We start from the raw sequence: 13324 nt of genomic DNA on the forward strand, positions 1-13324 counted from the left end.
ATAGAGCTGGTTTGAAAGAGAGAGAAACTTTCATAAGAAAATAAAGTTTTGCCTGCCATCTTCAAAAGAAAGTTTTTCACTTGTTTGTGTAGTATGAAAGTTTTTCACTTGTTTATGTAGCATGAGAAAAACATAATGAGAAAATACGAAAAAATGAGAGGAGGGTGGTGGTGGTGGTGAGATTAGTGGTGGGGAGTGTAAAAATAAAATTTCTCTTGGTAAGTGACATTCCTCCGCCTCTTTAACTTATGAATGTTTTTTATCAAAAAATGTACTTTTTAGAAAAAGTATCTCTTAGCAAAAAAGTTTCTTTTGTTTGGAAGGGTAAAAAAATTTGTATAAATTTTTTCATTTTGCATCATTTTTTTACTTTTCCTACATATTTCTCAGTTTCAAACATGCTCATATGACATGTTTGCAAGAAAAAACCTCTCATAAGAAAAAATAAAGTTTTGCCTATAAAAGTTTTTGATACGAGAAGTTCATCAAAAGAAAGTTTTTTGCTTGTTTGTGTAGTACTAGAAAAATATGAAAAAATGAGAGAGAAAAGGAAGTGGAGGGTGGTGATCATTGTGGGTGACGGTAAGATGGATGGTAGTGGTAATGGTGAGATGATGATGATGGGTGGTGGTGGTGGTGATATACAAATGTTTGGTGAAGAGTGTTCCTTAACGGAGGAATGGAAGAAGGTTTCATATCAAAAAGAGTATTTTTTTTAGAAAAACTCTCTCAACTCTTGTTTCAAAAGGTCAAATATCTATGATAAATTTTATTTTGCATCACTTTTTTTACATGTTTTTATGCTTGATCACGACTTGTAATAAAATAATCTACTATAGCAAAGTACATTATTATTATATCTCAAACTCCAAAGAAAAAAAGATAGTGCAAAGGGATCGCACAATTATAGTGTGCCGCGGCATCGAATCACCCTCCATCTTAAAAATGAGGCCGGTTAGTTGTAAGGCCCAATAAATGATGGAGGGCGATCAGATGCAGCAGTACATTAAAAGTGTGCAATCACATTGCGCCTGATCCTCCCTAACCATGATTCATGATTTTAAGAGGGCGGGAGTTTTATGTATTAGTGTAGTTTTCAAATTGCAAGAAAAGTAAAGGTTGTGACCACAAGGGCTATTTGTAGGGGTGGCAATCGGGTCGGGTTGGCGTGTCAGCATACCTCAACCCGAACCCGACCCGTTTATTAAACGGGTCGGCTGTGGCAAACACGAACCCAACCCGTTTAATAAACGGGTAACCCGACACGACCCGCCAACCCATTTAATAAATGGGTTGGGTCGGGTAAACGGGTTTTCAGGTTGGCAGGTCGGGTTGGCGGATCGGGTTGGCAGGTAGGCAGGTTGGCGGGTCGGGTTAGCGGGTTGACGGGTCAGACAGACGGGTTGGCGGGTTGACCCACCTGCCTAACCCGTTTATTAAACGGGTCAGCCGGGTTGGCGGGTTGGCATACCCCCAACCCAAACCCGACCTGTTTAATAAACGGGTTACGCGGGTCGACCCGTTTATTAAACGGGTTGGCTTAAGCCCAACCCGAACCCGCCTAAGAGGCGGGTTGGCGGGTAGTGTCAGAAATTGCCACCCCTAGCTATGAGCCTTTCATAGGGGATGCCATCAGTTTGCAATCACATTCACCTCATGCGTGAAGAGATCAGGTCCATCACAAGGCATAATTTTTTGTGCCTTACGGACATGTTCACCCTCCATCTTTAGGGATAGGGCCGGTCATATGTGGGGCTCATGACCTGATGGAGTGCAATCAGGTGCCTAAGGCACAAAAAATGTATCATGTGATAGCACCTGATTCGGACTCCTCATATGCCCTCAATCTTCTGTTAGTCCCACAGGTCCTCAGTGATGAAGAGCAGTAAGTGCAGTTGCACATTCAAAGTGTGCAATGTCATTGCACCTGATAGGGGTGACTTGTGAATATTACAAGTTAACAGGATGTCACAAGTCTAAAACTGATAAAAAGGTCGCCTTACAGTGGGCCAAAGCTGGTTATACTCCCTTGTAGTAATATGATTGCACAACGAGGGGGCTCGGCTTGCCTGGTGGAAAGATCATGTGTAATTTGATTGCACAAATATTTGTGCATTATGCACCTGATCGCCCTCCGCCTTTGGGACATGCATTTCAGTTGTGTTCCCAAGATGGAGGGTGATCAGGTGCCTAATGCACAAATATTTGTACAATCATATTGCACCTGATCCGGACTCCATCCATCTTAGAGAAAAAAATGGGTTACGAGTTATATTGCAAAAAAAATGTAAACCCGAGTATTGCAATATTTACATTTGGATCTACAATTTTTATTTTGGATTCAGATTCATAACAGGATCCAGCCAGAATCTGTTGCCTTAATTACTAGTTATTTCTTGTATATCTTTATTTTGTTATTTTTTTACATTTTTTCCGTCATAAATTTTGAATTAATCCGTTTTTTACCGATAATTTTCTATTAAGAACTTTTACCTCTACGTGGTCGACTTGACTTGTACGAATCTGTCCAAGGCATTCGCCACCGCATCGAAATCCAACAGGATCTAGAAAGGAGATAAACCGGTTCGTGTCGACTTCAGATCCGGATCCGAAATGAGTAATAAAAGATAAAGACAAGTTTTGGGTACGAAACCATGTGCGAATGCTCGTAACACGCACTGAACAGACAGACAGGCGTCCCGCCCCGTGAGCTCGCCTGAGAAGAAAAATACAAAAGTGGAAAAACAAGGAAGGAAGGACAGCCGACGACGAGAAGGAAACCATCCCTCACTGCTGCTGCTGCTCCGCTTCCGATCATCATCAAAGAACAGAGAGAGAGTGAGAGTTAGATAGATAGAGAGGGAGAACGATGGGGTCTCCTTCTTCTTCTTCTTTTGGAGGAGGGGGTTCAGCTCTTCAGCTGGCGATGGCTGCCTTCGTCGGAGCGTCTTTCGTGGCCGTATCTGCCTTTATTCTTCACATTCACTCTCTTCACCATCTCGAAACCATAAACCGAGTTCAGGATGTCGCCAACGTCGAAAAAGAAGAAGAAGAGCAAGAAGAAGAAGAAGAAGAAGAAGAAGAAGAAGAAGACGGAGACGACGATGATGATGAAGAGGAGGATGAAGGAGAAGAGGAGGAGGAGGTTGAAGAGTTGGAAGAAGAAGAACAAGAGCAAGATGAAGAAGAGGAAGAAGAAGAAGAAGAGCAAGAAGAAGAAGAAGAAGAAGAAGAAGAAGAAGAAGACGAAGAAGAAGAAGAAGAAGAAGAAGAAGAAGGAGGAGGCGGATATTACAGAGTATCTGCTTCAGCGCTGAACTTGATGCCCGCGAAATGGAGAGGAAGTTCCAGAGAAGGCGATGTGAATACGTTGCAACGACCGCGGGCTTCTTCGAGTCGATTTGGCAGTCTCGATTTGATTCCGGCCGCGCTTCCGCGTCTTCGAACGCGAAGAGAAAGTGAGCTTCAAAACCTCTCTCGGGCCAGAAACGATTTCCTTCTGGGTTATTATTGGATTATGTTATTTAGTGTCTTGTGTGATTTAGATGTATTTTTGGGCGATGACCAATGAATCATTACTCTTGCATCTTTTTCACTTATTCCTGTACAGTCGAATCAAGTTTGACTTAAATTTCTGACAACATTGATACGATTTGTGAAATGAATTGGTATGTGCATTTAAAGATGATTAATAATTGAGTACAGGTCTTATGCAAACATATTTAATGCTAAAGTAATTATTGGGCGTTTAATTCTTACATGCACAACCTTCAAAAGAATAATTTGTAAACTCAAATAAATTTACAAGCCAAATTATTTATAGTTTCAAACTAAAAACGACAAGATAAAATGGTGTTCATAATTTTCATAAATAATAAGCGTGCAACGATATTCATATTTGTAAGTTCATGACTCATGTTTTATTGGCATTTCATATTAAGAAGCAAGCTTATTTTTAGTTCATAATCATATTTTTTCAGGGCAATAAGTTATTTACCATTGTTGTTGTATTATAATATATTAATAATTCGTCATTGCAAATCTATAGTGAAAAGTATGGTTTTATGTTATTTTTCAAAAAATAAAAAGAATATGAAACGGGTGGTACAAATTTCTCAAGTATTTAGAATGGGATATATATTTGCTACAATCGATTGTACCTAAAATTTAGTTGGAATCTCATAATGCAAGTCATTTTGACTTAATCCAACCTCATAGATGCTCTCAGCATGGTTTACTTAGTGTGAATTGACTTTTGGATTGTGTTTTTTGGTGAAAAATCATGTCCTTTTAAGTAAACAAATTTGGTGTGTTTCCATCCAGCGATTTTTGCATTGCAGAAAAACCTGTACACACGTCAGATTCCAGCAATTTGAAAGTGGATTCCTACTAAGTAGAGCATGTAGATCACATCTATGATAGATTTATCGAAGAAAAAAAAAAGGAAAAGGGTTTTGCTAAGTTGACGGCAGATACAATCGATTGTAGCAAATATTAACCGTTAGGATGAGGTTTGAAGTTTATTTGAGATGAGCTTCGCTAATGTTTGGTGATCTTATATATGGTTTATGATACATTATACACAAAGGTATATCAATTCTCAAACCAAATTTTTTTCTCAGTGGGTGCAGAAATCATTTGCTATACTTGTTCAAATTTGATTTATTTTGGTGCTTGGAAAGTTGAAAAAAGAACATACAATTGTTTGCTTTCATACGGTTGGAGTCATTGGTTCAAATCCAATAGTAGGTAGAACTTATTAGGTACCGGATTCAATGAATGACATCTAATAAGTTTTTCTACCCCCTTTTCTTTTCAATTCGCCTCTGACCATGTGTTTATCAATGGTGGTATACAATCGGCATGCGCACCAACGAAGATCTTTATACTGGAACTCTCCATGATGCTCCTTTGATAATGATTTTTGAATCAACGGTTTATTGATGATGCTTCTTATTAAATAATTTGCAGAAACATGCCATTCTATCGGCCGTTCTGTACTTAGATCAAGGATATCATCTATTGCTAGGCCATTGGTTCGAAACTCATCCTCCAAAAGTATGCCGGGAACTGCACAGCATCATGGCAAGAAAGAAAATTTGCTTGAAAACGGATACCACACAAGTTGCAACTCTGACTGTGTATGTAACTTTATCCCACATGCTTACTAAGAGCAACCCGACCAGATTGATTGTCTTATTCCTTTCAATCTTATGGCTCCTTTTATTTTCTTGGCATTTGTCAGTTGGTTTTGATGTGTGTGTTCTAAAGTTTTGCTGGCATATTCACAGGGATGTGATGCAATTAATCTGGAACTGTCTCATATATTACCAGAAGTTTCACATGTTGGTAATCTCTTGAGGGAATCCTGTGGCAAACAAACGGTATCAGATATGTCGGTAAGAACTCCTAGGGTAGAGCCTCAAAAGGATGTGCTGGTTCGGTTGAAAATTTCACCTCAAGGTAATTTAAAGCATCCCTTGATATATCAGATAAATCTGTTGCATATGGTTCATAATAACATTTAAATTTGGATGTAAACAGGTCAGATTGGGTTTGGATGTAGGCATTACAAATCCGAGATAATCAGATATTGCCTAATCGGTTTCACATTCGGATGGAAAAAGACAATACTGAATTGTATATGCTTTTATGTGTAATCAGATTTAGATTATCTGTTGGATTCAGATTCAGTTCAATTTCAGATTTATTTTCGGATGTAAGACTGCATACCGAGTCTGAATCTGATTATTAATCAGATGTTATTTGCTCTGGTGAATCTGACTAAAGGGGATTGATTCAGTCAGATGTCCAACCTGAATCCTATTATCAATTATAGTTATATGGAGTTATTACAAAATGAAGTGTTTTTCAGGTTAGTGAAAATGAATAGATTTTAATTCATTAGATTGAATTGACCTGTTTTTATGGGAATCTGTGAAAATATGAGAATGAAAACTCTTTCTATAATATAAGAGCAAGATATGCCTACATCAGACCAAGAAACACATTATAAATATGTGGATTTCTATTAGATGAATCTTGAGACATGACATGATCCAATTCAAACAAACTATATGGTATGATCACAATCAATTCTTGACTAAGCAGTTGAAGTTATGATAAATTGACAATGACGGCTCTAGTTAATTAATGAATTTGGCAATATTCTACATTTATGGGAGTACATCTATGTTTATGCTTCAGGAGTTCCCATGTACTTTCCGTTCCTGTAGTAAACTTTAGGACACTTCCCATTCGACATGGACCTCAAAAATCTTTTCTTCCTGCTTCCACTTCATGGTTTTGCTTCTCTTTGTGGCAACCTTCCATCCACCTCCTAGAAAAAGAAAGAAAGAGAAAACCCTCAAGGCAATAAGTAGATATTCTCAGACCATCAGCTTATGTAGCGCTAAAACATAAACTCATTTCCTTAATAATTCTGACATCTGATTTTGATCCTTTGATTGGATATAAATGCATAATTGTAAATCTGACTCCATAGTTAAAATAGCCAATGAGCTGCTTTGGAAAGATTTTGGTTGCAGTGTTTGTGATTCTAATGAATATAAGAGTAATAGTTTACTTCAGTACATGTTATTCACAAGATTCTGTGTTGCGATATCAATGAATCAATGTTTGCAATTCATACATTTTCTACAAATATCATGTTTCAAAGATGTCCCTGCCCACACGCTGTCTCTCTGTAAGGTTCTAGAAATTTTAATTTATGAAAATTTTATATTGACATTTTCATGTTCCATTTCCTAAATATTTTATACATAGCTATTAAATCGAACTTGGCAGAATATTCTTTTATAATCCCTACTTTAGGTTCCTCCCTCTTATAGACCTTATTAGTGTCTATATCTTTGTCTGCATTTGTGTTTATTATGTTACATTTTTATTGGAGTGCTCTGTCTTATTTTTTTCCTTGATTTGCAAAAGTCTGTGTGATTACTTTGTATGTAGTAATATTGCATCCTTGTGATAGAGATCACTTTCTCCAACTAGTTTTGAGTGAGGTATAACTTCTCTTTGAAGACCTCAGTAGAATTTTCATGTATGTATATATGTTCTATCTTGTGTTGCCAGCTTCTTTTGTTTATTTATCATTATTATATTCCTGTAGCGAATGATTATTTGCTCTAACTGTTGTTAAATCCATGTCATTATGCCCAAAAATGATTTTTTCATGACATTTCTTAGCTCCTCCAAAAATTTGCATATCAAGACTTCTTCCTCATAATTTTCTCATCTAAACTTTTTAATCAATTTTTTTTAATGCTGTTATATATTTTCCCGGGGCGTAAGGTGTGGACATAGCATGCTTCTTTTATATTTGCATAATGTATGGGTAGTTCTTCAATAATGGTTGTAAGCTATGCTAGCCATCGCTGGGACATCCCAAATTCCCAACTAATGATCTGCATGTGGGAAATGTGGTGGATGATATTTTTAGTGGTTTAACTGCCTAGAAACATTAATGTGGTGGATTCTTTTTATGGACTTGGTAATGCGTTGATAGTTCCTATGAGGTTTTTTCAGTATTTTTTTTCCATGACAGTGTCGTTGGGTTTCTTGTGAGTCTGATGTTAGATTTGCTTGTCAGCACATGTGCTTGGGCTTCCTAGGTTGCATATGATCTTCTTTGTTACTGGTGCCGTACTCTTACTGCCTTCTTTCCTGAAATTCATCCAGTGTCATCTAGTGGAGAAGATGATGAAGTATGTTCAATGATTCGAGAATGTCTTGAATTACGAGACAAGTATATTTTTAAAGAAACAAAGGTTTCTTGGGAAAAGGAAACTATGTCAGACTTATGTACTTCAAATCTTGACTCATGTTGCTATTCCAGTCAAGAAAATCAGGTAACATTGTATTTTATTTGCTTTCTGTGCAGGAAATTATTGACATATTAGAGAATGCAAAATGTTGACAGTCTACAAGTAGGATTCATGTCCGTAACTTGCATACACAGGACTTCTAAAATTATACATGCCTAACATCTATGTATTATGTTGTAAATTGAGGTTTGCTTACTACTTTGCTGAGAGCATCGGGCACTTGAGCATGTATGCAAAAGCTAACATTGTCAAAATAGTAGATTTACCTTCTTGTATGCAAAAACTAACATTGTCAAAATAGTAGATTTACCTTCTCTTGGTTCCACCTACACTTTTCTCTTACATGAGGAAGATAGATGGATGTTGGAACAAGGGAATGAGCAAAGTGCAGAGAGATAAACTCTTATTGGTGGGTTAAGCACATAAAAAATAATACTGTGAATTTGTTTGATAGAAGTGAGAGGAAAGAGAGTAGGGGCAGCAACACTGTTGCAGCAATAGAAGCCAATTAGGCTGACCTCCTAGAGTCATAGTGTCGTTATAGTAAGGGCCCTTGACCGATTATCAGAAATGCCCCTAATCTGTCCAGTAATGGGAAATATGCCACTACATCAAATATGAGTACTGTAGACAAAAATAGCAAAAGTTCACCATTTACACTATACTACAAAACATAACTACATTTTAACAGTCTCCTGCCAAGTTGTGCGTGGTCCCCAACCAAACTAGTCCTTTAATTCTCAATGTAAGGATGTGGATAAATCTCTGGTGGACAAGTGTGCAATATGATTTTGTCCATAGACTAATCTGGATTTGAGTTCTTCATCTTATATCTTCTATCTACATCAAACAATGGGTTCAATCAGAATTTAGAACAACAATGCAACAAAACCTGTGAAGCATGGAAGTGTCAAACAAGCATCAGAAAGAATGTACTTTATTTCTATCCAAAAATTTTATTTGGTAATTTTGTAATGCATTCTTCTTCTTAACGAATGCTGCAGTTTACTGATCTATAGACATACCCTCAAGCAATAGTCATTTGTTTATTTAGTTAATTTCTGACTATTTTCGTTCTATTGTTTGAAAGCAGCACTATTGTAAGATGGAAGATGGTGTAGTACATGTATATGTGGGGAAGAATGGTATGCTGATGTCCATTTCTATGTTGCTGCTGGTTGGGATCTGGTTGACTGTTTAATATAAGTTTCAGGTGTTTCCTTTTGTTGTTTTAGGCCAAGAAGATCTTTTCCCAGTTGCAAATTCGACAACCTTTTTCACTGATATGCACAGAATCCTGAAGATTAGCTCTCTAGGAAATGCACGCACAACATGCCATAATCGGTTAGAACTTCTGGAACAGGTAGACATTCAGTATCATTGAGTATTTCCTCTCATTCTTCACCAGTTATGTTGATATGGTTATTGTTCCTGGACACCTTACAGAAGTTTAATCTTTACTTCATGCTAAATGCTGATCGAGAATTTCTAGCACAGAAGGGTGCTCCCCATCGAGATTTTTACAATGTTAGAAAGGTTGATACACACGTGCTTCATTCTGCATGTATGAATCAGAAACATCTTCTGCGATTCATAAAATCTAAGCTATTGAAAGAACCTGATGAGGTACTCTACACTCTTATGTGTTATTTTGTAGCAAACGATAATGCAAAAGGTTCATTAGTTCCAACAACTAATGGCTTAGTGTGGCCTTCATGGTATTGCAAAGTCATCTGGCTTTGTACCTCTGAACATCATTGATTTCTCATTGTCAGGTTGTAATATTTCGGGATGGAAAGTACATGACTCTTAAGGAAGTGTTTGAAAGCTTGGAGTTAACAGTGTATATCTCATTTAATTAGATTGATGTAAGTTGCTGTTTAAATAATGCAACTAATTTACTTGTTCTGTCCTTGGCAGTTATGATTTAAATGTTGATTTACTGGATGTGCATGCGGACAAGAGCACATTTCATCGGTTCGACAAATCTAATCTAAAGTATAATCCTTGTGGGCAGAGCAGACTCCGAGAAATATTCTTGAAGCACGACAATCTTATCCAGGGTATCATCATTATTAACTTCAATGTTTCCTTAATTATCTAAATATCTGGTGATGCAATGAAGGTGCACTTACTTTTCAAGGTTGAAAAAAAATGAAAACTCTAACTATACCTAGCATTATATTCTAGGAATCTGAAAAGTAGGATGTAATAAATGCTTTGAATGGGATAATAAGGTTCAAGTCTCAAATATAAAATAGAACCGCAGAAAAACTATTGCATGAATTAGGGAAGAAAAACTATGGAAGATTTGCAAACATCACATTATAAAATGAGGCCACAAATTGAGTAACAATTAAGCAAGTCCTCTCCAACCGATGTCGAAAAGGAATTTTCTGTTGATGACTAAACTGTAAGAAAACTTTAGGTGAAAATTCTAAAATAATGATTTATTTGAAGTGCTAGTGGATAAGAATTCACTACCGGAGATCTACTGGATTAGCAATCATGAAATTTGGTGTTGAATGATATATAGCTTTCCTAAGGTTTCAACTATGTCTATCCCACTTCATCTGGCAACACAATACAATTTAAACTGCTTTGTTCTTGGGAACTATGATTGAGGGGATTCACCAGTTCACCATTAATGAGAGTTGGAGAGGATTTAGGCCATAATGGTTCATGTGTTTAACAAGGTGGAGTCCCTATTGTGTGAGCAGGTAAGATCGTGTGCACAAGGGAGAGTTCTTATTGTTCTTTTTTTGTTTTTTCCTTCTGGCAATGGCTTTAGGACAGCAATATATGGCCCAGTGGCGGAGCCAGGGGTGGGCATGGGTGGGCGGTCGCCCACCCCAGAATTAGAAACCGAGGCAAGGGCGGTGGGCATGGGTGAGCCAAGCATTTCTTCAATTCCTTGTTTAGTTTACCACGACATCCTAGACTTGATTCTCGTCCTCATTATAAGTTCCCTAATTTACAATGACAATCTTCTCATTTTGCATAAACCAACATTGAGAAAGGTCAATATCTTAAGAAAGGCTTTGTGTGTGCTCGAAAAATTTTGGCAAAGAAAATTTAAAGAGAAATACCTTTTGTCTAGCTGGAGTACAATGCATCAACAACTCAAAACATTTTTTAAAAATAAGTAAAAACCACACACAAAATAGATACATGATACAAACTACTAAATATGCAATTTGGGTACAAATTGGATATTTCCTATACTACTTTCACAGATCTGACCGCACATATGTGTTCCACATAGCACATTTGCTAGGAACCAACACATTCCGGACCAAAAAATATAACTTTTTGAGGCTTGAATATTAATGAAAGTTCTAGGCCATTTATTTTCAAACCCTAAAAAAACTTGCTCGCATATTGTAACTATATGATCCAAGAGCCGATTTCTAAAAAATCAAGCATGGGTGCCCGCCCCCCTTAGAATTAGTAACCTTGGCATGGGTGCCCGCCCCCCTTGCCTCTGCGAGCCCTTCCCGACAGGAGGTTTTGCCCTCCTTGTCCCTCGATAGGGGCTCTGCTTCCCCTGCCTCCTTTGATTGTCGGCCCTGTCCCTCGAATAAATGAATCGTCCTTCAAGACCATAGCATTGTCCCCGAGACCCAAAGTCTGCCCACCCAACGAAAAACTTCTGGCTCCGCCACTGATATGGCCCTATCACTAGCAGGAAGAAGCAAGACTTCTCGATGAAACTGGAACTGATTAGCAGGGTTTCAATCTTCCTTGGTGTATTAGTGGTGATTTGGATGCAACTTTTGTTGTGGATGATGGGAATGGGTTGGTGGACCCATAATATGAGACAATTCAAAAAGTTCCTAGACAACTGAGAATTGGTGGATTTCCAACTTGAAGGTCAAAGATTCACCTAATGCAATAATAGAGTTGATCCACGTTAAAAAAGACTGGACATACTCCTTTTATTCACCTACTTTCCTTGGTGCTTGGGGTGCTATATGTTAAATTATGAATATCTCCATGTTCACCCGTGCAGGAAAGAAGAAACGAAAATTGGGAGAAGAGGCTGCAGAGAAAACACGTTAAGAAGAGTTCATCGCATACTCATTGTATTATGTTTTGAGTATATAACAATTACATAATTTTAGGGTACAAAAATACCCTTTTACAACAAGCATAATTACAATACTTCCAACGTTTGGATCTTGATCCGATCCAATACAGAAGTCTGGTCTGGTCCTGCACAGACCCGACTTGGGTCCAAGATCCAATAATGACTTCTTTTCATCCTCCTTCAAGTTGTGCATGGTCCTGGACCATGAACAACTTGCCTTTCAGAAACCAAAATCTGTCATTTGTCAGTCCTTTGGTGAAAATATCCGTAACTTGCTCTTTAATTCGCACAAACATAGGCTCAATCTTCTTTTCTTCAACCTTTTTCCTGACAAAGTGCTGATCTATCTCAATATGCTTTGCTCGACTATGATAAATGGGATTAAAGGACATACTGATGGCACTTTGATTATCACACAATAGAAGTGATCGAGCAATTGGTTCTCCCATCTCTATCAGGAGATGTCTTATTCATATAACCTCAGCAATGGCAGTAGCCATCGATCTCTGTACTCGACTTGGCAACCGCCTTTTGCTTTCTACTACTCCAAGAGATCATGTTTGATAATGAAACCACAATAACCAGAAACTGATCGTCGTTCATGTGCTGATATTCTAATTGGCTAAGAAAATTAGAAGAAAGGCCCGATTGCGAGAAAGATGAGTCCATTTGAAAGAATTGTGAAAACAGTCACTCGAATATTTTGTCTCTCTCCCCCCCCCCCCTCTTTTTTTTTGACAGATATATTCTATTCAGAAAAAGAAACTAATCAAAACTGGATATCAAAGATTGAATCAGTATCAGATTTAGTAAAGGCGTAAAGGTATTTCAGACTGAAACAACACAATATTGAATCAAAACTGGATATCAAAGATTGAATACATGTTATGAACACTCCAAGGCAAAAGTATTTCAGACTGAAACAACACAATATTGAATATCAGCAGAGAGGATGGTTTCAGATTAAAACAAAATCGTGAAATAGGAATAAAGGTATTTCAGACTGAAACAACACAATATTGAATATCAGCACAGCGGATGGTTTCAGATTAAACAAAATCGTGAAACAGGAATCTGCGTCTTTTCACGTCAAGAAATCCAAACGAAAATCTCTGTTTGGTTAAAGAAAGGATTCTAGATAGACGTGCTAGATTAAACAAAAACGCAAAACACGAATCTGTCTTTTCTTGTCAAGAAATCCAAACAAAAATCTCTGTTTGGTTAAAGAAAGGATTCTAGATATGTTTCAGATTAAGTAAAATCGTGAAACAAATCTGAAATAGAAGTAAAGAAGGAAGACGTTAAAACTGACTGATTCTGAGAGAATCAGGTCTAAGAGAAGACGCTGAAAAAGAAAGGGGGGGGGGGGGGAAGACACTGACGTCTA

General features: G+C 37.5%; 1 protein-coding gene across 1 annotated transcript in view; it reads left to right on the forward strand.

The window, feature by feature from the left end:
* The first annotated feature begins 2742 nt into the window (after nucleotides 1-2742).
* LOC149829097 (AMP deaminase-like) overlaps nucleotides 2743-13324 on the forward strand; it is a 50630-nt gene continuing 40048 nt past the window's right edge. The window contains exons 1-9 of the mRNA XM_090017898.1: nucleotides 2743-3458; nucleotides 4972-5141; nucleotides 5292-5463; nucleotides 7702-7871; nucleotides 8941-8992; nucleotides 9083-9210; nucleotides 9294-9473; nucleotides 9623-9690; nucleotides 9768-9910. Of these exons, the coding sequence (XP_089874024.1) occupies nucleotides 2870-3458; nucleotides 4972-5141; nucleotides 5292-5463; nucleotides 7702-7871; nucleotides 8941-8992; nucleotides 9083-9210; nucleotides 9294-9473; nucleotides 9623-9690; nucleotides 9768-9910 (1672 nt within the window). The 5' untranslated portion in view covers nucleotides 2743-2869. The remainder of the gene's footprint in view (nucleotides 3459-4971; nucleotides 5142-5291; nucleotides 5464-7701; nucleotides 7872-8940; nucleotides 8993-9082; nucleotides 9211-9293; nucleotides 9474-9622; nucleotides 9691-9767; nucleotides 9911-13324) is intronic.

Source organism: Nuphar pumila, chromosome 9 (genome assembly GCF_984573655.1).
Source record: "Nuphar pumila chromosome 9, dmNupPumi1.hap1.1, whole genome shotgun sequence".
NCBI lineage: Eukaryota > Viridiplantae > Streptophyta > Magnoliopsida > Nymphaeales > Nymphaeaceae > Nuphar > Nuphar pumila.